Source organism: Ictalurus punctatus, chromosome 23 (genome assembly GCF_001660625.3).
Source record: "Ictalurus punctatus breed USDA103 chromosome 23, Coco_2.0, whole genome shotgun sequence".
Lineage (NCBI taxonomy): Eukaryota > Metazoa > Chordata > Actinopteri > Siluriformes > Ictaluridae > Ictalurus > Ictalurus punctatus.
Genome location: NC_030438.2, coordinates 16100256 through 16126179, shown reverse-complemented (window position 1 = coordinate 16126179; position 25924 = coordinate 16100256). Strand labels below are relative to the sequence as shown.

General features: G+C 39.8%; 2 protein-coding genes across 7 annotated transcripts; one reads left to right on the top strand and one right to left on the bottom strand.

Moving 5' to 3' along the window:
- Positions 1-582: 582 nt before the first annotated feature.
- brd9 (bromodomain containing 9) lies at positions 583-12898 on the bottom strand. 3 transcript variants are annotated; one of them, XM_017453491.3, is made up of 17 exons: positions 12713-12898; positions 10682-10902; positions 10423-10512; positions 10178-10307; positions 8641-8698; positions 8258-8402; positions 7597-7707; positions 7077-7258; positions 6362-6494; positions 6206-6278; positions 5512-5607; positions 5283-5415; positions 3313-3424; positions 2247-2297; positions 1682-1778; positions 1401-1574; positions 583-831 (listed from the first exon to the last, which is right to left on the bottom strand). In XM_017453491.3, the coding sequence occupies exons 1-17, from the start codon at positions 12762-12764 to the stop codon at positions 734-736; spliced, it is 1956 nt and encodes a 651-aa protein (XP_017308980.1). In that variant the 5' UTR covers positions 12765-12898; the 3' UTR covers positions 583-733. The 3 variants fall into 3 exon arrangements, with proteins under 3 accessions (XP_017308980.1, XP_017308981.1, XP_017308982.1); XM_017453492.3 differs by having other exon boundaries at positions 7077-7198; XM_017453493.3 differs by having other exon boundaries at positions 7077-7195.
- Positions 12873-24028, top strand: trip13 (thyroid hormone receptor interactor 13). Of its 4 annotated transcripts, none has more exons than XM_053674868.1 (15): positions 12873-12981; positions 13458-13498; positions 13623-13733; positions 14474-14624; positions 15177-15303; positions 16080-16135; positions 16230-16320; positions 18718-18790; positions 18875-18938; positions 19042-19128; positions 20813-20919; positions 21396-21549; positions 21698-21810; positions 23601-23670; positions 23764-24028. In XM_053674868.1, the coding sequence occupies exons 3-15, from the start codon at positions 13624-13626 to the stop codon at positions 23857-23859; spliced, it is 1299 nt and encodes a 432-aa protein (XP_053530843.1). In that variant the 5' UTR covers positions 12873-12981; positions 13458-13498; position 13623; the 3' UTR covers positions 23860-24028. The 4 variants fall into 4 exon arrangements, with proteins under 4 accessions (XP_053530843.1, XP_017308985.1, XP_053530842.1 ...); XM_017453494.3 differs by having other exon boundaries at positions 12952-12981; positions 13595-13733; XM_017453496.3 differs by lacking the exon at positions 13458-13498 and having other exon boundaries at positions 12906-12981.
- Positions 24029-25924: the final 1896 nt, after the last annotated feature.

Genomic DNA, 25924 nt, shown 5'->3' with positions numbered 1-25924 from the left:
TTTGTAAATTAGAAGGAAGAGTGCGATTTCATTCAACAGTATATACACAAGTCTGAACAATAAATGGTCAAAGTATCCTAAAATGTCTGGTTTCGGAGAGAGAAAAGTCTTTCGGGAGTCAAGAGTCGGCTCTTATTGGTGAGTCGAGGAAAATGATCTGACTCACTGAAAAGATCCGAAATTCCCATCAGTACTTAACCGTCCTCCTTGCGCAAGCGCAGTCGCTCCAGAGTGCGCCCTGTAAGCGCAAATGATAATTAAATGGCTAATAAATTACCAACCTGCTGGCTGATCTATTGTTAGTACTTGTGATATTTACATAAAAAAAGCACGAAATTGTGACTGAACTTAATTAGAGGTAGGTGTTACCACCCATTCTGGCTAAAATTATCATTATTCCTGTTATCTGTTTTAATGACTTATATAATGTGATAATCAATGTTATCGAAAACATTACAGAAAACAATATTGCCCTACGGATAGTTACAGGTATTCCACATTGTCTTGTTACTTTATCATCCAGTCGGGAAAAAACCCCAAAAACATTTGAGGACAGACCCAAATAAATACAAAAGGCAAATACAAACTCAAGAGGATCATTTATTGTAAAAAAGAAAAAAAAAAAAAAGAAAAAGTGACACCCAGTGCAGCTAATCTGTACAAGCACACAGACACAAGCACATAATCACACAGCACTCAGTCAGTCCATTTACACAGAGAAACGCTTCACATGTCAGCTGGTGCCCGAGTCCTGCTCTGGAGACTGCAGAAACTCATAGGGGTCGTGAACCATCTCCGCCTGGTCTCCAACACCCATGTTAGGTGAGCTTCCTGCTCACAGAGGAAGTAAAAACAAGTCATTCTACCTCTTTAGCACAGATTAAACAAGAACTACAATGCCACAGTTAATCAGTAAACATTAATCACTGATATCATGATGACTTTTCATATGCTTTGTGTGTAGTTTTGATTTGATTACACACATTCCACAAAAAAAAAAAAAAAGTGACTAAAGGCACGACACCATTCCGCAATCTCCTTGTGATCAGGATCTATGAACAACAAGGAGATGTAGCCTATCTGCCTGTCAGTCTTAGTGAATGAGGTCTGGCCTCTGTGGTTGAAACTTCCAGTTTCAGTGGTTTCCGTGCCTGCCATTCTTGGTGAATTGAAATTGTATCATCCCAGAAGGAAAGATACAGGCCCTATACTCTGTTTTTCGTTCAATCTTCTTTCAAACCCAAACAAAAACATACCAATATCTCAATACTTTTCCTCTAACCTTTACTCATCTTATCACTTAGCAACCCTGAGTCTTAAAGGTGCTCAATAAATAAAATAAATTATTAACATTTTTACTAAGCAATGAGTCATGTTTTCTTTTCAGCAGCGTGTGTTACCTAAATGGTGCTGGTCTCGCTCGGAGGCATTGGAGAGAGAGGAGAGATTGGAGGAAGGTCTGGATCCGACCCTGTCCACCGCTGCATCCTGGAATTCCTGCAGCAGCTTGGCCGTGTCGTCAAAGTGTTGGTGGCCGTCCTCATGCTCGGGCTCCTTCTTCACAGATTTCCCTGCTACAGAATGGGGGAAAAAAATGACGAGGGAATGTATTCGACACTGCCTCAGCGCTGCTTGGTTGTTCTTTCTGCATTGAAAGTAGAAAAGACTTGAAAAGACTTACCCAGAGGGTTGAGCATGTCCAGGGTCATGTCTGGGTAATTCTTAAGGCTCATAAAGTCCAGCACTGATCCACTGTCCATCATGGCTTCATCTGCACTCTGGGACATCACAAAGTGAGTAAGCATGGTTAGTCTGCCATAACAGACTTAATAACAGTAGAAAACAGAAAAACAGTTTGATAACTGTCCACATACAATTGATCTTTTGGTTGTTGTCACCTACTGAAAACTTTGCATTTATTGGCTTAATATTGGCATAAATTAGGACATGTTTTTTGCAACTGCTACACATATGCAAATCCAATCATGTTATATGAATATGATATGTACATAAATGACTACTGGGCAGGCCTTAGATTAATTTATAATGTTCTACAGCTGTAGGTGTAACAGTTTGTATGTCGGTGCTCCTTTGAATGAATGAATGAAGGTGAAGTTAATAGGCGCCATGAAAAACACACAGGAGGCTCTGTTTCACTCTCTCACATGCCTTCATCACTCATGGATACAAAAACGTATAGACAACACATTCTTCATCATTCTCTGTTGTAATGCAAGCAGCATTACCTGCATATCACATAACGCAGACTTGGCTTCATCCACTGGCAGGTTTCTTTTCTGAAAAGGCAAATCAGTATTTCATTAAAGTTAACACAATTTTATCACCACGCCCCCTTATTAACCAAACGTAGTAGATCAGCAAAACAAGTTTGATGTCCAAAACTGATTTCAGATTTAGTTTTGCACTGGAGAAAGTAATAAAGGCTTAAAACCTCTGTTCGCATATCTAAATCAATTATCGCACACTTGCCTCAAAAGCGATCGCTTAACTCCTCAAGAATAGCAGCACAAAAATTAAATACTCGAATCCTTTCGGAGTGATATCCTCATCATCATCCGAATGTATTCTTATGCACACTGCCGCCTTCAAACTTGGGGCCACACCAAGATACACCTGTGTGTGAAGCTCATGTGGAGTGATACCAAAAAATATGCTGAGCAAGGAAGTGGTCTGGTTTCATTACATGGTGCACAAATGAACGAATTAAGATGTTTTACGTTCTAGAGAAGCCGTTAGACAAAATTAATCTTATACAGGTCAGTTTAAGCAAATATCAGACAATACAATGCATAATATATAAATTGCATTAGTTTAAGAAGAGCAAATGTAAGTTTTTTTTTTTTTAAAAACCTGATAAAAAGAACTGATGTTTTTTGGTGCGACCGATGGTTGTATGAATGGCCTAGTGTTCCCTAAGGAGTAGTGATAGATCAGTTCAGTAGGTAAAAATACATGGAAGGGATGTCTTGCATGAGGATGTCCTGTAGGATCAAATTAATTTTTGCTGGCTTCCACAAGATGGCTACCACTACTGTTTTAAGCTCCGAGGCATTTACTCATCAATCTTTTAGTCATACAGGCATGAGTAACCACAGTCTGTCTGAGATACCGATCCACGCATCTTGGTTTGGCGTGCAATGAAAAGGACAAACCTAGCAGTGGTAACCTTAGCTCCCTTCTTTTTTTTCTTGTAAGTCTCGTTGCTCTAGTGCACAACTAAAGAAGGATACTCCAGACACCAAATGTTTTAGTTGGCTACATTTTGGCTAAACTGTTGCTGTTCCCAGGTACCTGTCGGATTTGAAAGATGGCCTTGGAGTGATCAGTGCTGGTCATTTTATCCAACAGATCATCGACGAGCCTCTTGGTAAAACTGCCACAATCCTTCACAAACTCCTGGAGGCTGTACATGCACATATTGCATTAAACATCACATCACACATCTGCAGAGATGCTGAGATAATATTCATACACTCAACCACATAAAATGTAATAGTTTGACAAATAAAAGACAGGAGTAATGAGTTAGCATTAACTTGAACTATACAATATCTATACACACACTACACAGTACAAACTAACTCCACAGAACGGCAAGATCAGCATCGATAAAAAGGTTCATTATATTACACAACCTATAGTTACAACATATACCATATAGTTACCAAGTCACCTTGCTGTCCTAGTTATACCATGCATGATTACATAATGTTTGCACTTAGGACTGTTTTTTAATCCCATGTGTTAAAAGCGAAAACATCCTGCACTTGGGTATCAGTCCAAATGCTTGCCCTGCCTCTAAAATGACGTTTCAGTCACCCCGATTGATGCAGTCAAGTGTTTCTCCCATTAGATTTGGTGTAGTTTAGATGACTTTGCTACAGTCTTGTTTTTAGTAAACAACATATGTGTGAGGCAGCTTTCACACTTGGCTACCACTTGCTCTTTTTTTTTTATTTTTTTGCTTCGTTTTGGTAACAATGGAGCATCCGAAGTTGCAAATTTTGAACCGTTTCTGACATCAGGTGAGGTGAAGTGTTTAAGCTTGGGGTCATGTGAGAAAACCCCACATGAAAGACCTGGGGATTTACATCATGAAAATTTTTCAGTCAAGACGATGCCATGTAACTAAAAGTCACTTTTCAACCGAATTGAGTCCTTACGCATGTTTAACATGGAGCCCATGGTACAGCTTTTCATTCACTGTGAAATGTACACATTATCTATAGTGCCAAACTAATTGCTGTGTAGCGTGTGTATCGAAAAAAAAAGTCTTGCAAACGATCACATTGCAATCAGACCAACGCAAGAATGAAAATATATACATCACGCCTCGTAGTTTGGAAAATGCACACGATAACCATAAACATTACCCATCCGAGGTAAAACGATGTATTTATGAACCCCTTTGTATTTAGACCTCTCTAGTGTGGAGATCTGTAAAGCTTTAAAAGCTACCGATTCAAAACAGTCGTCTGGACCAGACAATCTGGATCCTTATCGTCTGAAGCTTGCAGCTGATTTTATTACTGAGCCTATTGCGCAAAGTTTTCGATGAGTCTTCAGACAAATACCATTCCTAATATGTGGAAAGCAGCCCATGTTCTTCCTTTATTGAAGGGCGGGGCCCGTTCGGATTGAAATGATCATAGCCTCAGATTTTCGAATCTCAGGTAAATTCTCAATCAAAACTAAACAAAAATTTTTGCCCGACATTGTAGGAATTCATACTTTCGTAGGCGAATCAACTGATAAAGTATCATCTTACAAATGCTTGGGTGTTTGGCTGGACGATAGGCTTACGTTTAAAGTGCACGTTGCACATTTAATGAAGAAGCTAAAGGTTAGGATGGGAGTTTATTATCATAAGAGGGCATGTTTTAATTGAGCAGTTAGGAGAACTCATGTTCAGGCCACTTTTTTAAGCGCTCTTGATTGTGAAGCTATTATTTATATGCATGCTAGTTCCTCTATACTTCGCTGTATAGACTGCATAGACTTTGTTAAGTTTAAGGAGACAGCAACATTGGGATATTTTTATTTACAAAGAAGGGGAAAACTCCCTTCTTATTTGTGTAATCTTCTATTACCGATGAGCAGCAGTTATGATTCTTGCTCTAGATGGTTCTAGATGGTTGCTCTATAGGGTAAAGAGATTTAATCTCAAGGGACTTCTTGGTTAAATACAAAAAAAAAAAAAAAAAGAATATACAGGTTTTCCCTTCATAGTAGATGATAGATTGTGAGTGTTGATGGCAAACCTGAGCGCGCACTGCACCCCTGTCTCGTCTCCATAAGCTGAGTACAGCATATCCATCTCCTCAGGAAGCAGGTCCGGGTAGATGGAGTTGTTCTGCAACGTCTGAGTGTTGTACGCGCTACTCAGGAACGTCACTGAACACAGGATGGGTGAAAAAAAAGAGAATGAAATCAAAACCATGTAGCAAACATAAGCAGTGCGCATAAAGGTGAGCGCTTTGGACTAATTACCCTTGTGTCTCCGGTCATCTTTGAATCCCAACGTCGTAAGGCCAGGTAAGAGCTTATTGGATAGAGAGCTTAAATCTACAGTATGGATCTCTTCATCTGTAAAATATTGCAGTTTAGAAATAAGAAGGATTTGGATTGGAAGAGTACTTGGATTCAAGCAATGTAAAAGCACATATAGGCGTTTTTTCCCAAATCCATATCTAAAAAACAAGAACTGACCAAAACGTGAACTTCTGGTACATTTTCTGATTCTGGTACTTTTCTTTTTTAAACCAAAATGAAGTAACAATCACAATTTGTTTGTAAAAAATCTAATTTTGTCAACTCCTTGTTGACAAAAATATGAGAAAATAAAGAGAACATTGCCGGGGCTATCCAGACACGGTGTGACACCGCACCCTATATAATTAAACAATAAATAATTACAATTATTTTTGTACATTTGCGATGCATTTGTGCTCTAAAAACATTCGAATAAAAAAGCTAAACATTGATTGTGACAAGCGTTTTTGCTTTTTTATTTTTAATTCTGTGTTTTTGTGTTACACGTTTCAGGTTCTGTGTTTCACCACAAATAAGGAAACATTCCTACTTGACTGCTGGCCAAAAAAAAAAAAAGAGGGAACTCCAGTTTTCTGGTGACAAAAGTTCCAGAAACATGTGTGCGTTTGTGTTTGTCTATGGTGATGTGTACCTTCTGCCTCTGGATCCTGATTAACTACAGTATAAATCAAAGCTCCATCTGCTTCCTTTTTAATGTATCCTATCTGAAGAAGAAAGAAAGAGAAACTCGTCAGGAAGCACGTTAGCAATTTGTTTTTCGGAACAGTATTTTATAGACGTCGCATACCTTCGAGTTTGGCATGTAGCGGTTGATGCGATCCCGGGCCTCATCAGCTGCATGCTCCACCAGCGCCAGGACGTGTTCCTCAGCTGTGCTGTCCGTCAGGCTACACGCGTTCCCCTCTGGCTCGTACAGATCACTGAGGAAGTATTAAAGGAGGAGTTACTGTTAAGGAGGAGTTATTTTCCAATAACGGCATCTCCTGAAGTATTTTTATTTCTCTTATACCGCAGCACTTTGCAATGACTACAATTTATTTATTTACTTTTTATCCATTTAAAGTGATATATAATGCTGTGGGACATCCATGTTCTTATGATATAGCAGCTATAAACAGTCCTCACCAGCCTCTCTTTCTTGCCATTACGCAGCACTGACACTGGAGACTCCTTACAGAAAACGTTACCATATCAACAACTGTATGTTTTTTTTTTTCTTCCTTTCATTACATAACAACTCTGATATATCTCTTTATTATTAGCCTTAGGTTATGTGGTATTTTGGCCATACAAGTCTCTGTAAATGATAAAAAGAAAAAAAGAAGCAATTTTACATTTCGTGAGCTTTACAGTCTCTTGCATTACATTAAAGGGTTCTTTTGCAATGACCATGTACTTAAACACACCCTACACACTATTGAGCTCAGCGACCATCACTTATTTCCATAACTTCATAAACTAGCAGTATTCATAGCATCCTTTCTTCAAGACTCGGGTTTTACCTGATTATGGGCTCTTTAACCGGCTGCTTTTTGGATTTTTTGGCAGACTCTGTGTGGAAATGGGTGACTTCTGGAACAGGTTCCTCACCGACCACGTCCTCGTCGCCCAAAATGGCGGCCTGCTGAGAGAAATCCATGTCGTGCATGAAAGACATGCTGCGCTTCAGAGCTAACAGCCGCTCCTGCAAACAGAGCAGAGAAAGAGCCGCGCAGCCATGTGTTTACTCCTCCATCATGAGGCCTTAGCGGGCCGTGACCATGGGAGTGCAGGAACGTAAAAGCCGATGGCAGGGGCAATGGAAGGGGTTCCGGCATGGGATTAAAAAAATAAATAAATAAATAAAAATAAACGTGGAAGCATCCGAGCCTATCATGCGTGTGCATAGCAAGCGCGGTGATGTTATTAGCTGAAATACTAAGCGTTAGAAGCGCAGTTTAATATTAGGGTGCAGTGAAAGTGGGAAAAATGGTTATGACGGAGAATCGAAACAGAATTGAATACAAATAGGCAGCGTGTTACTTTGCTCATCATTTTGAAGCCAGTGTGGAGAAGCTTCTTAGCAGCTTTATAGTAGACTGTCTCGGGTCTGTTATACACCATGGCATTGTCGCACATCAGCTTGAAGTCGGCCTAGAGATCAGAAAGACAGGAGCAGCAAAGATTCCATGTAAAATAAATTGCATACATGTCAAAGTAACTTACACAGAGACACCTCTGCAGTACAACATCTTTAACAAATGTCCAGTGTCCACTAATGCAACTATAACATGCAATCTATCTATTTTTATTTTCCTACATCTACCCATACTGAATTCATCCACATATTCAGCCTTACCAGTTTTTTTTTTTGTTTTTTTTTTTTAAGTCCACCAATCTATTAACTGATAGACCTGTATGAAGCTGTCTATGAATCAAAGTACCGGTCCATGAACCTATCTATGGATCTCTATATTGACCTGTCTAAGGACCTTTCTGTGGTCTTCTCTGTATACTCCTATGATCCCATCCCTCATCCAGGGCCCTCTACGGCCTCATGTTCCTTTCTATGAACCTGTCTATGAAATTATGTATCCATCTATGAACATAGGTACCTGTCTATGTATGTTTATTACACCAAATTCTAGAAATTTAAATGAAGTATTAGAGCTCACTATTTACATCAGAAAAATACACCAAATACCTTAAACTCTGTGACTGTTTTATATTCGTTCATGGCTATTTTGTCCTTCATGGTGCTGAAGTCCATGGGGTGTTTGATGATCATGGAGTAGCCTGGTGCGATGGCGTCCGTTACGGGGAAGGCAAAAAACCCATGAGGGTCTTTCCTGGACAGACACACACACACACACACACACACACACACACACACACGGAAAGCACTGGATAAGTACTGTAAATAAGTTCTGAATACTGGTTAGAGACAGCAAACATTTCTTTCCCCTCTGATTGTATCTTCAATGTGACTACGCATTGATTTGAGAGACAGGAACGCTATGACAGAGTATACATGAAGACTGGATGAGACAGAAAAGACTTGGTACAACATGCATCATGTGATCAGACCTCTGTAGAAGACGCAGGAAGTGCTCGAGGAGTTGTTGGCGAGGCGTGCTTTCATTTTCTGGAACAAGATAGACATATATTATACCTATTAACACAATGATTGGTAACAATCATCAAACTTCTCCTTGAAAGTGGCTCATTCACCACTAGAGGGCAGAGTGAGACTGGGCAGGAACCTAATGCAAGGGTTCCCAAACTTTTCCAGGGCAAGGCCCCCAAATGGCATTAACATTTGACCGAGGCCCCCCTTTTGCAAGATGTCTTTAAAACACATTAAAAATACAGAGTTCTGAATATACCCCCCCCTTTTTTTAAATTAATAATTACATCTTACATCACATTAGGCATTGATTGTGTGTGTGTGTGTGTGTGTGTGTGTGTGTGGTTGTCCGAGAGTGAGAAAGAGAAAACATACTAGTGGGAGCTATGGGCACACCAAATTGTTGAGGCCCCCTGGCGGCCCCCACTTTGAAAACCACTGAAGCTCGCGATTATGCTAAGAGGCGTTACATTTCCGACACACTTGAGGTTTTTGGCCAATCACAATGCAGTGGGTCAGCTGGCCAATCAGAGAAACCAGAACTCAATCGGAGCGTTTCAGACAGACTGGGAAGAGATCCTGCAATAACGTACAATATGTGAAAAATAATGTGGTTTTTGAACATTAAAGCTAATCTATTACAACTATTAAACAAAATAAACTTTTAAAATAGCATCATATGACACCTTTAAGTCCTGTAAGTTGCGAGGTGGGGTCAGACTTTTTTGTCGAGCACATCCCAGAGATGCTTGATCGGCTTGAGATCTGGGGAATATGGAGGCCGAGTCAGCACCTTGAACTATCTATCATGTTCCTCACACCAATCCTTAACAATTTTTGCAGTGTGGCAGGGCGCATTATCCTGCTGCAAGAGGCCCCCTGCCTTTAGGGAATACGGTTGCCATGAAGGAGTGTACTTTGTCTGCAACAATGTTTAGGTAGGTGGTACGTGTCAAAGGGACCAAACGGACTAGCCTTCACTCCTCATATTCATCAATCAGCCCTGGGCCCATGACTTTGTTGCCGGTTCACTGGTCATACTTCCTTGGACCACTTTTGGTAGGTACTAACCACTGCATACTGGGAACACCCCACAACACCTGCCATTTTGGAGATGCTCCGACCCAGTCGCCTAGCCATCACAACTTGCGTTGCGTCGTGCAGATCCTTACGCTTGCCCCTTTTTCCTGCTTCTAACACATCAACTTCGAGAACTGACTGTTCACTTGCTGCCTAATAAATATATCCCACCCCTTGACAGGTGCCACTGTAATGAGATCATCTATGTTGTTCACTTCACCTGTCAGTGGTTTTAATGTTACGGGTGATCAGTGTAAATACAGTGAGAAAGATACTTTAAGTATTTTTCTCTCTCTCTCTCTCTCTCTCTCTCTCTCTCTCTCTCTCTCTCTCTCTCTCTCTCACACACACACACACACACAACGTGGATTGAGCTTTGGCTGTTCAGTGTGTTTCAGGGAGACATTAAAAGGTTACCTTGTTGAGTGCGACAGGCTCTGACAGGACGGTCCGCCTGCGTCTCCAGCTCCACCTTCACACTGGGGTGGAACTCCTCAGCCTCAACCTCAAACTTCTCCCTCTTCCTCTTCCTCTCCTCCACCACCACCTGCAGCACAGTACAAAACCCTTCAAGGAACATCCCAAAGCCATCACGCTCAACATTTATGTGAAATTTAGCACTGTGTCTGTTGAGAACATAAGAAGCAGCTTAGAGACTTTACCTCTACAGGCTTAGTCAGGGTGAAGGGCTCCACCGGGGCGCTGGTTGTGGTTTCTAGCTGCTCTCTTTCACGTTTTTTCTTCTTCTCCTCCTGAAAATCAGATAAAGAATGGGGGCCCCATTTCTCAATCGTTTAGTGTGTAAATGGTTTCAACGGTCAAACCGAACTAAAAATTCCATGCAGATTTACTAACGTTAGACTGTTTACATGTAGACAGATGATGTGGTGTTAAAAATGACAAGCCTCCTCCTTTACTAACCTTTCTCCTTCTCCTTTCGTCATCATCCACGTGCTTGTCCTTCTCCTTTTCGGATTTTTTCTTCTTCTTCTTTTTCTTTTCCTTGTGGCGTTCCCGTTCGTGGTCAGAGCGATCATCGTAATAACTCGAGTCGTGCCCTGAGCCTGAGAGTTCAGTGACCTCGCTGCCCCCGACCTTCAACACCAACTTCAGCGGCTTATCCAAGGGCTGGTCCTCGTAGTCTGGGTGTAAATTTTATTTTATTTTTTTAAATGTAACACGTCTAATTGACTGCTTCAATAAAAGGAAAGTACAACGGATAATTTGCAATAAAATACCAATATTTGCATGAGGAGTACAACACAGTGCAAATCTGATCGATGTTATGATTAAATTACATCACCAGTGCATGTCTTCTTTTTTACAAATAGCTGATTAGACATTTTTATATTCTAATATTTCAGTGCCAATAGGTTCCTTTTCACCCCTTGGACATTAAAAATAAAACTTACATTGAAATCATTGAACTGAATTTTTTTGGTAAAATGCAGCACTAATATTTGTCTAGCCCTCTAATGAAATGGAAATACAATTAAGTGTGAACGTCTGCCCACCCTCAAGACAAAATGATTGTCAAAATGAATGACAAATGTTGACAAATGTTTAACTTCCTGATTTTTTTGTCATCCGTTCATTCATGTTTCGTAATTGTTTGGTCTTGATCAGGGTCACGGTGTATACGGAGCCTGTTCTAAAACACTGGGTGCAATGCGGAGAAACCACAGGAGATGGAAACTTTAGCAAGCGCATGGTGACATACTGCATATTGTTTATACTAATAACTTTAAGTAATAGGGGTAATCTGAAGAGCCTGTAGCACAGTAAATGACAACAACTACAACATTCTCTATTCTCTAAATTGCACAGGTCCTATAAGGAATGGTCACAGATTAAAGGTGAGATTAGTCTTTTTTTTCCAAGATGGTTAGGTGGGTTTAACCTTTGAACTTTTCCCACCCATATTCACGACCCCCCCATAGAAACTATGGGCTAATGCAGCCAAGGCCAAATTATGAGAAACAGAAATGATTAATTAATTGCTTAGCTGGGTCTTCAGGCCATGTTATTTCACCTCACCTCCCGATCCGAGTCGTTCTTTCTTTTGCCACGTCTGTTCCCCAAAAACAGGAAGGATTGTTTCACCTCTCGAGTCTCTGGGTTTGAATCGCTTGTTCATCACGTCACAGCCCCGAAGGATGAACGAACGACTCGAACTCGAAGACTCGAGAGGAAAACGAATCATTTCTGTTTCCTGTACAGAACCTACAGTGATGTTGCAGCGCATGCGCGGTCAGCACAAAAATTAACGAATCACTCTCAGAGACAACTCGTTGTTCCTGAGTCATATTAAAGATTCGTTCAAAATGAACGAATCGCTCATGTAAGACACATCACTAGTGTCTATAAAACGATTCACAAGCTTCACATCCATTCCGGTCCGGAAGCCAGTTTTCCAAACAGGTTTTCCAAGCTACTTAATACACTTTTCCAAATATCACGGGTTACTGCATTATTTTAAAACCATGTTCTACATATCATCACGGTTATTTCTACACTTCAGGAATAAACTAAATCGACTATTGTACCTTTAAAAGATTTTTAAAATACAAGATCAGTAACAAACCAAATACACTTCAAGAATCCTCCAATATACAGTATGCCTGCATACTCTCTACATTAGTGCACTGAATAGCCTGGAAAATTAGGGGAAATTAGGGAAAACTAGGGAAAACTCTGCGCCCATTTAGTGCATGATATCTGCAATAAGAGGCAGTTTGGGATACAGCCTGTTTAAATGAAAGCCTGTTGCGGTATAGCTACTGGAATATTTTTAAACAATTCAAACCTCTTTCAGAAAAGACAGCAGAACACATCATATCATTTTTAATCATGCTATAAACCTCGGCTTAATGTATATATAACTCACTGTCAGCTCATCTAAAGCTAGAATAAATAAACCTAGCTAGGTTCGCGCACGAGCTCCATACTCACCTCCGTCCACAGTTCTCCATTCGGGTTTGTATTTTTTATGTTTCTTTCCCATGTTGTGTGTCTTAATAAATGCTCGGTGAAGAATAACAATAATTAAAAGCCACCCAAATATCTTGCTTAACGACGAGCAGCATCAGCATCAATAATAACAACAACTAGAGCTGCTAATAATTACTTCCGGTTGGGGCGGAGTTCTCTTCCGGGTCAATATTTGCGCGGGATTTTCGCTGACAGTGGGTTATGGTTTAATTTGGTTAGCTGTGCGTGAGGTAAGCTAGTTAGCGTTCTTTCTTTATTTCTTAAAAAAAAAAAAAAAAAAGTTTACAAATACTTTGACGGTATTAACCTGTTTTTTTTGTATTAATGTTGTCTTCTGTTTCGTTAACTGATTGTCGGAGTGAATTAAACACTTGGACTGAACTGTTGTTGAGTCTTGTTTATGAAAGAATGAAATCTCAGTAATGTGGATGAAACAGACATGACACTGTTATAATATTAATTATAATCAATTAATCACACTTTTTGTGCTCTTTCTGGGAAATAGTTTAAATAGTTTGTGGTGTTTATGCTCATCAGTTTGATAAATGCACTGTAATATATGGGAAGTGGTAAGAACTACTTGGCATTATATATATCATTAAATAGTAGTAAAGGAATGCTAAGTTGACTTTAATACCTGACACATGATGTAGGCACTTAGTATTATCTTTAAAACCCAATTCTTCATCTCACTCTTTATCTCAAGAAATCCCATGACAGATCAGTTATAGATGACAGCCCCATACAGTGTGTATTATTATTATTATTATTATTATTATTATTATTATTATTATTTAATCGTGTAGTTAGGTATTTGAATAATCATCGACTACTCTTTTCTAGATGCTGAAAGTCTTCCTACTGTTTACAGGATGAATGGGGAGAAAATGGAGGTGGGTTGGGTTCACCATCAGCAGCCCTGCGAGAACGGCGTTGCTGACCGAGTCGAAGTACACATCGAGGTTCATGTCAAATCTCAGAGGTACTAATTCAAGTTGAAATTATCCAATGACTTTACTGACGTAATCACACACAAAAAAATCCTTTACCCGTGTCGAAGTAAGGCACCTTTCACGACAGTCTGAGTTCAGTATAACTATCGTGTCCGCGTTGATGCTTGAATACGCCTGTGCAATAAATATATATCTTGTATGTTATACGCTACATGATCAAACATGATGGGCAGCAGAGGAGGTGCGACAGGCAGCGATGCAACAGCAGGCCGGCCTGTAACTGTGTGATTAATACTACGGAGGATGTCATTGTGTGCTGTAACTTTACAATTTGCCTTCATTGGATATGATGATGTCTCTGTCGAGCTCCATGAAGACATGGTTTGCCAAGGTTGGAGTGGAAGAACTCGAGCATCCTGCACGTAGCCCGTTGAACAGCTCTGAGATGAGATGAAATGGAACACCGACTGCACCCTGACATCATTGCCTGAGCTCACTAATGTTCTTGTGGCTGAATGAACACGCATCCCCACAGCTACACTCCAAAATCTAGTGGAAAGCCTTCCCAGAAGAGTGCAGTTTATTATAACAGCAAACAGGAGGAAGGACTAAATCTGGAATGGGATGTTCAGCAAGCACATATGGGTGTGATCGACATATGTCCACAAACATTTGGCCATATAGTGTATATTACAATGATTATTGTTGGATAAATGTGAAATTCCTATAAATGTCGTTACGGTGAGCGGTTTTAATTGAATACCTGCAGCACGGCGAGACGAACTGAAGTAAGGACACACGTTTTGGCTCTGCTCGACCGACACAGCCTCGTAATCGGCTCCTTCAAGTGGACGGAGTTTGATGATGACTTCCTGACGAAAAACGTCGAGTCTGTCTCCGTGGTGGACGTCGATGCACAGGCAGGCTCGAATTCTTTTTCATTTTACCCAGACTTTTTGGTTTACATGTTGTCTGACTTTCTTCACTTTATAAGACTTTATCTTATAAACAAGATAATGTTCCTTCTCTTCACTGTTGTCTGGTTTATCATAGCTGTCGTAAAGACCGCTGTTTGTATCCATGTTTTTACCAATGCGTATAATAATTAGCCAAAATTTGAATTATCTAGAGATGGGGGAAGGATTGTCTGTCCAAAAAAAGCGATGCAGTCTAATTTGTTATCATAAGACAATTTGATGGTATTTATTGCAGTTCAATATTGTAATGATTTACACTTGAAGGCAAAAATGGGCATCTTCAGAAATGAAATGCAAACGGTGTATTTAGTTTTATCCAGTGACGGTAGTTCTGGTTGTACTACAAACCACCGGTTTATATTAACAGGTTATTGCCTCCGTAGTAACACCTCGTCAATCATTATTTACATCGCACTATTTTTCATTGTGTTTTAGCATAGATATTGTTTTTGTTTGTTTACTTTTTTGTAATAGGATGCTCTTTTCCATTCAAAGCCTCTTGATTTGAAGACGAGCAATCTGTGTGTTCACATCTTCTCTCTCAACGACGATGGACCGAGCACTCTCACCCTGGAAGAGGAGGAGGAGCTATCTGCAGCCAATCACTGGCTCCTGCCAGCAGGTCAGGCTGCACAGGGTTTCCTCAGCCCTGCTTCTTTAGCTTCAACTTATATCCTTGGTTTAATAGACCCAGTTGAATCTCCTGGAGCAGGACTGCGACACTGATGTGTAAACAATAGCTTGAATCCTCTTCCACATCCATTTTAGCTTCTGGGTAGGAACCTTTTTGCGAAACAAGAACTCCATGTTACCCAATCATGTTGCTGACCTGTTGCCAATTAACTTCCAGCTCTTTCTTTTTAGTAACTCTTACTTTTCCAGCCTTTTGTTGGCCCCATCCCAACTTTTTTGAGACATTTACTCAGTTTAAAATTTGATATGTTTTCCATGTTCTATATGTGAATAGAATATGGGTTTATGAGATTTGCATTCTAGTTATATTTACATTTTACACAGCGCTCCCAACATTTTTTGGAATTGGGGTTGTATATATGTAAACTCTACAGAACAAAGTCATTTAATATGGGAAAAGAAAAGAAAAATTAAATGACTGATTCAAAAATAGATTTTAAAATCCGATCAGCTATTTGTCGCTGAGATTTGGTGTTGTAAACATACAGGGCATTATGTGTGCTGCTCCCCAAAAAAGCTTATTATTATTATTGTTGTTGTTATATATAATAATAATAATAATATCATCTTCTTCTCATTTTGCCCAGTATTACTCAATGTGATCTCAGAAAATGAGAAACTAAAGTACAAAAAAAAGTCTATCAATGAAATCCATTGAGATTGTGTTTTTTTTGTTTTGTTTTGTTTTTTTAAATTCACTCACAGCTGAGTTTCATGGGATCTGGGAGAGCCTGGTTTATGAGGAAGGAATCAAAACGCAAGTATGAAACTGTTCCTTTTGGAACCACCTTTCACCAACATCTTAAAACAATCACCCAGTGTGATGGTGTACGCTTTTCTCACTTTGCCCTCCAGCTCTTGGATTATGTTTCGACAGCAATCTTCTTCTCTGACAAAAACGTTGACAGCAATCTGGTTGCTTGGAATCGTGTTGTGTTGCTTCACGGTAAGGATGAATCAATCATTTCAACAGTTGATATCTCTTCAGGTGTTATTGCACTGTAAACATGTTAATCTGGCTAATGTTAGCGTTGAGCAAATCAGGACATGCTGCTTTTTTGTTTGTTTTTTGTTCTTCATTTTGTATGTGAAACTGATAGATATAGGGAGTGACAGATGGACAGCTGGATCATTTTTGATTCTTGGATACAAATAGAAACGGACAGAGTTTTACAGTGCTGTGAACAAGTATTTGATTTCTTTCAGATTTCTTTTGTTTTTTGTGTGTATATCATAGTAAATAGTTTTAGATCGTCAAATGAAATACAACATAAAACAAAGGCTACCTGAGTAAACACACAATGCAGTTTTTATTTTATTTTTTAGCGATGCAAAAAAAGTTATACAACACCTATCACCCGTGTGAAAAACTAATTGCCCCCTTTAAATTTCAAATCTGGTTGTACCACCTTTAGCAGCAATAACTACAACCAAACGCATAACTGGATATCAGACTTTAACTTACTTCTAGGACTTACTCCTATGCTTTGGATCATTGTCTTGCTGCGTAATCCAGTTGCGATTGAGTTTCAACTTAGAGACTGAAGACCAGACATTCTCCTTTAGGATTTTCTGGTAGAGAGCAGAATTCGTGTTTCCCTCAGTTATTGCAAGTTTCCCAGGCCCTGAAGCAGCAAAGCATCCCCAGATCATCACACCTCCTCCACCATGCTTGACCGTATGATGTTCTTTTTGTGGAATTCTGTGTTTGGTTTACGCCAGATGTAACGGGACCTCTGTCTTCCAAACAGTTCCGCTTACGACTCATCAGTCCACAGAACATTCTCCCAAAAGGTTTGAGGATCATCAGGGTATTTTGGTGAAATTCAGACGAGCCTTAATGTTCTTCTGGGTTAGCAGTGGTTTTTGCCTCACCACTCTTCCATGGATGCCATTTTTGCTTGGTGTCATTCTGATCGTGGATTCATGAACTGTGGCCTTTATTGATGTAGGATAGGCCTGTAGGTCCTTTGATGTTGTCCTTTGCTCTTTTGTGACTTCCTGGATGAGCCGTTTCTGTGCTCTTGGAGGAATTTTGGAGGGTCAGTCTCTTCTGGGAAGGTTCACTACTGTGTCTTGTTTTTCCATTTGGAGATAACGGCTCTCTCTTGTGGTTGTTTGGAGTCTCAGAGCCTTTGAAATAGCTTTGTAACCCTTCCCAGACTGATGTATTTCAATCACCTTCTTCCTCATCATTTCTGGATTTCTTTCAACAGTTGAGGAAGGGATTGATGGAATGATGGAAAACTGACCACAGATGGAGGGGTAGAGCAATGGGTTGACAAATTGCAACTGATAGACTGACATACATATACAATATATAAATGGTTGAGTGGAGAGACAGAGGGATATAGAGATATGATTGGGTAGACAGGCTTGCCAGAGAGAGATGGATGGACAGAAAGACCGAGAGATAAAGATATGATAATTTATGGATATACAGGGGCAGTAGAAGAAGGGATGGATAGATAGATAGATAGATAGATAGATAGATATTTCAAGCAAGCTGGGTGGGTGGATGGATAGAAAGATAGACAGACACATGGATGGAGCAATAGATTTGTACACGGGTTGATGGATGGAGAGAAATAGACAGGCAGACGGATGTATAAATGGAAAGATGGTTAGATTTGCAGACAGATGTATTTTATTGGATGAATGCAGAGGCGTAACCTGGCCTGGCCATTGGGGGCTGTAACCCTGAAGATTTTTTCTTTAGCCCTGAATAATTCTCCACTTGGAGCAGTCTGTCACTACGTCACTGAACATCAGTAAAAGACCGCCTGTAATTTTATATCTTCAGTGAACGGAGGCGAGACCAATCAGACAGGGTTTACAGGAAAATACGTGGAAATACTCGTGTCTTATTGGCTGACAGCTCTCAAGTCTGCCAAACGCTAGCTCACACAGTCAGTGTGAGGGGGGGGGATGGATATGGGGAAAAAAATGGATTTTAAATAAATAAAATAACCAGTGAAACTGAAACAGTAACATCCTCTCATGCTGAGCAGGAAACAAGATGTGTAAACATCTGAGTTCCAAGTTACATGAATATATGAGTAGAGCATACGGACAGGACTTTGCATGGCACTGTAGCAGCTAAACTCATACAGTGATTGTTTAGTTGTTACTCCCCTTGGCTAGCGACACCAAACTAGCCTAGTCTCGTGTTAGATCGCCAAAAATTTGATATTTTATTGCTCTGGTAGTCCTGCAATCTTTTTTTTTTTTTTATTTTTTTTTTTTTAAAGCATTTATTAATGGAGAAGAATCTGGGCTCAGCCCCAGATGATTACCAGTCCAGCTAACGCCCCTACCTGAATGATTGCTTTGAATCCTGCAGGACCTCCGGGCACAGGAAAGACTTCACTGTGTAAAGCACTTGCACAGAAACTCTCCATCAGACTCTCTGGAAGGTGAGGAGATTTACAGGAGCACTAGTATAAACACCCAGCTCACCTCTATAGTCTTTGACTCAAGGTGTTTTTCACTTTCCACAGATATTCCTATGGACAATTTGTAGAAATCAACAGCCACAGTTTGTTCTCGAAATGGTTTTCAGAGGTATAATTAATCTCTGGTTATTAAAATGAAATGGACAGAAATGAATCAAGTAATAAACAGAAGATAATAGTGTTATGTAAACAGCTTGCTTGGTGTTTTATAGAGCGGGAAACTCGTTACGAAGATGTTTCAGAAGATTCAAGAGCTGATAGATGAGAAAGAAGCCCTTGTTTTTGTGCTTATTGATGAGGTAAACTTGGCATTGGTCATTTTAAAGGGGTCATATGATGCTTTTGTTTACTGGGTGTAATAGAATAGGTTAACATGCTTTGATGCATAAAAAGCACATTATTTTTCACATACTGTACGTTATTGCAGTATCACTATTCCCATTCTGTCTGAAACGCCCCAATCGAGTTCCGGTTTCTCCAAAGCCCCTCCTTCCGAAAAGCCCAGTGTGCTCTGATTGGCCAGCTGACCCACTGCATTGTGATTGGCCAAAAACCTCAAGCATGTGTCGGAAATGTAACGCACCTTACCATAATCGCGAGCTTCGGCTTCTATGGCTTCTAAAGCAATTATAAACACAGTAAATAATGTCATCGGTTTTACCGTATCGGTTCGAGCCCGAGTCAGATTCAGAAAATGCGGATGATCGAGCAGATCAGTCGGAACTGACTTTGCAAGCACGACTCGAACAGAACTTTTCACGGTGGTAAGTTTTTATTTTGTAACTCTCTTACGTCTCAGATACGACGTTATAACGATTTAACTTATCTTCTTCACTGTAACAACTTTGTCCTGAACTTCATGCACTTGATCACTGAAGATCGTAAGAACGACAAACAACATGCGTTACTCTACACGTTTATAGGAAAAAATCCCCACAGCTGAGTATCAAAACTACTTCAGAACGTTAGCAGAGGTCTACAACTGAGCCCTGGGTCACAACACAAAACTCTGCATTCAGACAGTCAATAGCAGATACTTCATAAAATAATCAAACACACTTGCAGGTTTGGATTCAGAAGCTCATGATTGTCAAAGTGGGAATCGCCCCATTTCTCAGGAGTTGCCTTTGTGTGTATCCTGTGTCGTACTCGCCCAGGTTCAGGAAGCTTTCCTCCGTAAATGTGTTGTGCACAAATGTTTGGGTTGATCTGCTCAGGAACGGTGTTATGAATAAATGTCAACCACTGATTCCTAATTTCGTCCGTTTTCGGAAGGCCAAACGAAGGGGTCCTGCTTTCTCACCGAAACACACAGTGTTTCCACGACATGGCATCAACACTACAGCTCACTGAAGCCTCGCCTTCTTTCATCACGGCTGCCTTTGGGCAGAATTATGTTGATATTTCACGTTGTGACCTAAACGTTTGCGGAAGTAAAATCTGGACTTAAAACAACGCGTTTTAGGCAGGTCTGGAGCAGGGTTCTCTGTTGGATAGAATAAATCCCTTTGGGGAAGACTATGAGCTTTGTAACTTTGCAGATCTTTACATGCACAAACGGATACGTTGCACACTAAAAGAAAAGGAAAACGTTAAAAAGCATCATATGGCCCTTTTAATGCTAGACATGATTGACTAGATGATTAGCTCCCTGTCACTTATTGTGTTGATGGATATCTGGCAGGTAACGTGCACGTGTTTGCACCTGATAAGTGTGTATTGGACTGGTACTTTTCTACTTAGTAGTACACAAGCGTCTCACTTCTTCCAACATCATAAATAATGTCAATAAATAAGCCAGTAAATCAAATATGAAAATGTCAGGTAAAGTCTACTAAAACATCTACTGTTTTCAAGATAATGATGTGTATTGGTAATTGAAGTATATTGTTTAATTGATTGCTACCACTATTAGTTTAGGTTTTTTCTGAAAATGTTGGAATTTTAACAGATGTGATTGACAGCTGTGGTGTTTATGTGCAGGTGGAGAGTCTAACGGCAGCGAGAAACGCCTCTCAGGCTGGAACCGAACCTTCTGATGCCATCCGAGTGGTCAACTCTGTCCTTACACAGCTGGACCAGATCAAACGGTTGGAATCAAGTGTGTGTGTGTGTGTGAGAGAGAGAGTGTGAGTGCACACGCCTGAGGGTGTGAGAGAGAGAGAGGGTGTGTGTGTGTGTGTGTGTGTATGAGAGAGAGAGAGATTTAGAGAGATAAAGACAGACAGAGAGATGAAAAGAGCTAGAGGGAAAAACGCAGAGAGAGACGGGGAGAGAGATGCAGAGAGAGAGAGAGAGAGCGATTGACTGAGAGCATGCTCTCAGTGCCTGCAACAATATCTCAGTATCTCCATATCTTGAATCCACCCTGGGGCATGCACTTGCAGTGGATTTTTATTTTATTTTATTTTTCTGAATTTTTTGAATCAACATCACCGCTGTTGGATGTGTAGATGATTACTGCTCCGCGTTATCTTGGAACTAGTTTGGACTATTCCACATAAAGTAGCTGACACGAATCCTCTGAAATGAGAAGCGTTGCATAACTATCTCTTGTGATTTGCAGACATTCGAACGTGGTGATCCTCACTACTTCAAACGTAACGGAGAAGATCGACCTGGCCTTCGTGGACAGAGCGGATATAAAGCAGTATATCGGCCTGCCGAGCGCCCGAGCCATCTTCAACATCTACCTGTCCTGTCTGGAGGAGCTCATGAAGGTGTGTGTGTGTGTGTGTGTGTGTGTGTGTGTGTGTGTGTGGTTCAGATCTTCAGTGTGAAGTTTGTAATAGCTTTTTCTATAATATCTCTTTTTAGGTGTAACAATGTTATATTTTATTTATTTATTTATTTATTTTCTCCATCCAGCGGCAAATCATTTACCCACGGCAGCAGCTGCTGAACCTCGAGGAGCTCGATACGTTGGACTATATCAAGAGCGAAGTGACCGGGCTCAGTCTGCATCTGCAGAAAATCGCAGAGTGAGTCTACGTCCGTTTTGGGTTCTGTTGGTATCTTCGATATATAATGCAGAACATTTACTGACTCAATCTAACAAGCGTCAGGCTGCCTTTACCTCTTCACTCTCACACTCGAGTGCGTACTTATATAGATTAGATTTTCCCAGTGTTGGCTTTTCACGTACCCTTCAGGGCTGACTAAACTGAAAACTCTATTTCCCTGGTTGCAGAATTGGTTGAGGGTACACCAGAGATGTGTATCATCCTGTGATCCTGTTCCAGTATATCTGATACAGATCTAGAAGTTCATTAGATTGCAGATGTTTTTATTATAGCTGTGTGGCTCAGGTTGTATGCACATTGTGTGGATAGAAAGCCCTTTTAAATATATAATTGTCTTTTAGAAGCATCGACTACATTAGTACCGAGTCACGTAAACCCAAATTCTGATTCGCATCCCTGGATTATGTCTGTTTTAATCGGAAATTTGTTACATGTAAACTCCTTAGTCAGAAAATCCACTGGAAGGAGATGTACGCTACCGGTCAAAAGTTTAGACACACTCATTCTTTATTTATTTTTTTTCCCCCCACATTTTAGAATAATAATAAAGTCAACAAAACTCTGGAGTAACACAACTGGAACTATGGGAATTATGTTATGATAAAAATCCACAATAAATCAAAAATAACTGAATATTTTAGCATCTTCACCGTATTTGCTTAGAATTTCCAGAAATGTATTCTTGGCGTTTTCTCGACCGATTCCTTGAGGAATTTCCCTGAGATGCTTTTTAGCATTCAGTATTAAAGGAGTTCACACCGACGCTGGACTCTTACCGGCTGCTTTTCGGAACATTTCGCTCCAAGTCGTCCGTTTAATAACAAAATATTTTTTTGTAAATAAAATGAAAGAAATGAATACGTCAGCACAATTTTATATTTTTGTCTACAACACCGATTTCAAACATTTAATCACACACCTTCAGATCGAAAGGTTGTAAGATCGTGAGAAACATCAGTCAAGTGTCTCCCAGCGTTTGACCTGTCGTGTATGCTCATGCTCAGTCTGCAAGGAGTTGTGGGAAGCAACGACAGCATCTTGAAAAAACGGCGGGAAAGAAGAAGCGCACGTGTAGATCGGCATACTTACCGTGTATACAGGAGTCTTTCGATTCCTGTACGCATATAAACATCGTAATATACTGTAGCTGCAACCCGAATATAGACCTTACACGGAATTTAATGTGCATGTAAACAGTCGCTGTGTGGAAAAAGTTTTCGTAGGTCAAACTTCAGACTTATAGAAGTGTCTGTAATGCTGATTACAGTTGTACTCGCGTCTATATGTTGTCAGTCCGCTGTAAATTACCAAGCACGTTCACGGCACCACTGCTTTTTATTTAGTGTCACACACACACACACCATACAAGTCCATGAAATGACCTCAAAAGGGTAAATGGAGTTTGCTAAATCTTCCAGCAACGCCGGGTCGTCATCGCAGTGCCTCAGACACACTATAACACTTCCTCCTTTTATACAGTGCCATTACTTTTGTCTTAATCGAATAGCTAATCTTATTGTCTTAATTTATGGAGTTGCTTCAGATTCCTTGTTTTAATTAGAATTTTATTGAATTTGAATTGAGACAGTGAAGCAGCATGGATCATTTTTGCATTAGCCCAAGTTATTGATCATCTGGTTTCTTTTAAATTGCTCAGATTTTTTTTTTTTTTTTTTTTTTTTTTTTAGGTTCAGAAATAAATAAATGAGATTGTGTTAATGAAGTTTTCTTCTTTTCCTCCCCAACAGGAGGAGCGTAGGTCTTAGTGGACGCACCTTGAGGAAAATTCCCTTTTTGGCTCATGCACTTTACGCGAAGGTAGTTTGCTTCATAATCAGCGCTAATGTAATCCCATGTTCCTAAAATCTAACCTCGCTAAACCAACTCTGATACTCTGCTCTTTGCTTCCAGAAGTCTGTGTTGACGGTCGAGAGCTTTCTGAACGCCATGGACAATGCTGTGGCTCATCAGATAAAGGAACGGGAGAAGCTGGTTAACTGTATATGAGTGTAAGCTGATCGCTAAAGGATTCTAGCTGTTGTTATTTACTGAACGTTGATGATGCCACTAGTTTCAGCTTTCTAGTGTTCACTTTTCTGAAGAGCTTTTTACAAGTGCTTTTTTCTTTTCTTTTTTTTTTTTCTTTTTTTTATAAATAAAAGACAATGTGACAAGTTTTTTTTTTTTTTCTTGTTCTTTTTATAAGTTGTTCTTGCCAAAGTTGTTGGTCATCTGTTTTGTCTTTGTTCTCAGAGTGTAACTAAAATATGCCTCTTCATGTGCCAAGCTCCAGGTTCTCTACCAGCATCAGGGTGCATTTGTGTTAGTATGCTTTTAGGAATCCGTCTACAAAGAAACACATGCCATAATGGACACACATCAACACTTTTTCATTTGTGTGTGAACAAAACTGTTTGTTGTGATTTTATGTGTGTATTTTTTTAAAAAAAAAAAACATTTCTTGATTAAAAATGTGCTGAAAAAATGTATTTGGACTCTAACATATCACCACTAGATGGCGTATTAAAAATCTGCATTAAAACTATTAATTATTGCGACTAGAGTTGGATAATATCGATATCATGATAAATTATGCCACGGGTATGCTTTTCTGACCTATCTTGGATATTGTAATGTCTTCTCTTTTTTTTATTATTATTTAAAAAAGAATTACTGACTGGAAACAGTGGTGTTAAATTTTGTTCTTAATCGTTTACATTGTTTGTTTTTAAATTTTACAATTTTTTTTTTCCCAGACAATTAAGGTCACAGTGGCATGTATTTCACGTTATTTCTATATGAAAAAAAAAAATCCTAACCAAATACAAAGAAAACAAAATGAATTTACGGACGTAGATGTTTGCACTCTGTACATAGCAGCATTGTTCACTTTGAACAGAATCACTGAGTGGTTTTATTTATGGTGAGCGCTACACCTACAAAGGGATCGGTGTAAATTTGAAACTTAAGGCTGCGTTGAAACTATCACTTGGCGTAACCGATAGTTGATCAACTTGAACGTAGTGACAATTTGCATTCAAGCTGAGAGGTGCTGTTAAAAGTTTAATTATTTTGTTATAAAGGCATGTAAGGACAAGTACTTATTAAATCAAAGAAATACAGCCTTTTTTCTTCATATTTACACATTTATCATTGATGCCTGTGGAAAAGCTGATTCTGAAAACAATGCCATGTTGTTAATTATTATTCGCAAACATTAATTCCTTGTTTGGTTTGTCAAGCAACGATTGTCTAAGAAATACACATGCTCTGGTACAGTTTGCGAAGTGGCTAGAACAGAGAATGTTATTACTAATTAATAGTTAGCGTATGAGTCAGTCATGTGCCAGCTACAGTCTTTTGAATGTTGCTAGACCTGCAGTGCATAAATACACCCAGTCCCTATACTTTGTTAAAATGCCTTTTAAATAATGACTGCTGTTGTCTTTCTCTACACCTGTAGCGTGCGAAAAGCAAAAATGACAGAGATAAATAACCCCATAACTGAGATGTCTAGAGGCTTTTCTTCACTCTTGACTTCCCACAGAACATCAGGTAGCTGTCTAATCGCAACCGCTAGAGGAAGGGTGGAGGAAAAAAAGGTGAATCAAAGGCATTATTGTTGGAAGTTTGATCACGTTCTCTTGTTGCCAGCAAAGTTTTAAACAAAACAAACACTATCATGTTTGTCTTCTCAACTGTTGCCCAGGTACATGGCCCCAAGCAGTGAAACGTCAATCTACCTACCAATACAGACGCACACGATGATGGGTTAGCGAACTTACGGATATGGCCAAGGGGCTGAGACCAGGTTTCTGGTGCATGAAGTTTGTAAAATGAGATTAAAGTAGAGGAGGGGGAAAAAAGCTTATGTCAGACAAATGGATGTTTATAATTTGCTGGACAGTTCTTATGTCAGGGGCACAAACATCACGGTAGGAGGTTTAATCTGAGTTTGCCTCTGATTCTTGCCCCTTAAGAGCTGAGTCCGGACTCCCAATCTGCTCCTTCTGGCCCACTTCCACCTGTGAAATCTGTAAGTGTGGTGTAATATCCACAAGATCAGAGCACC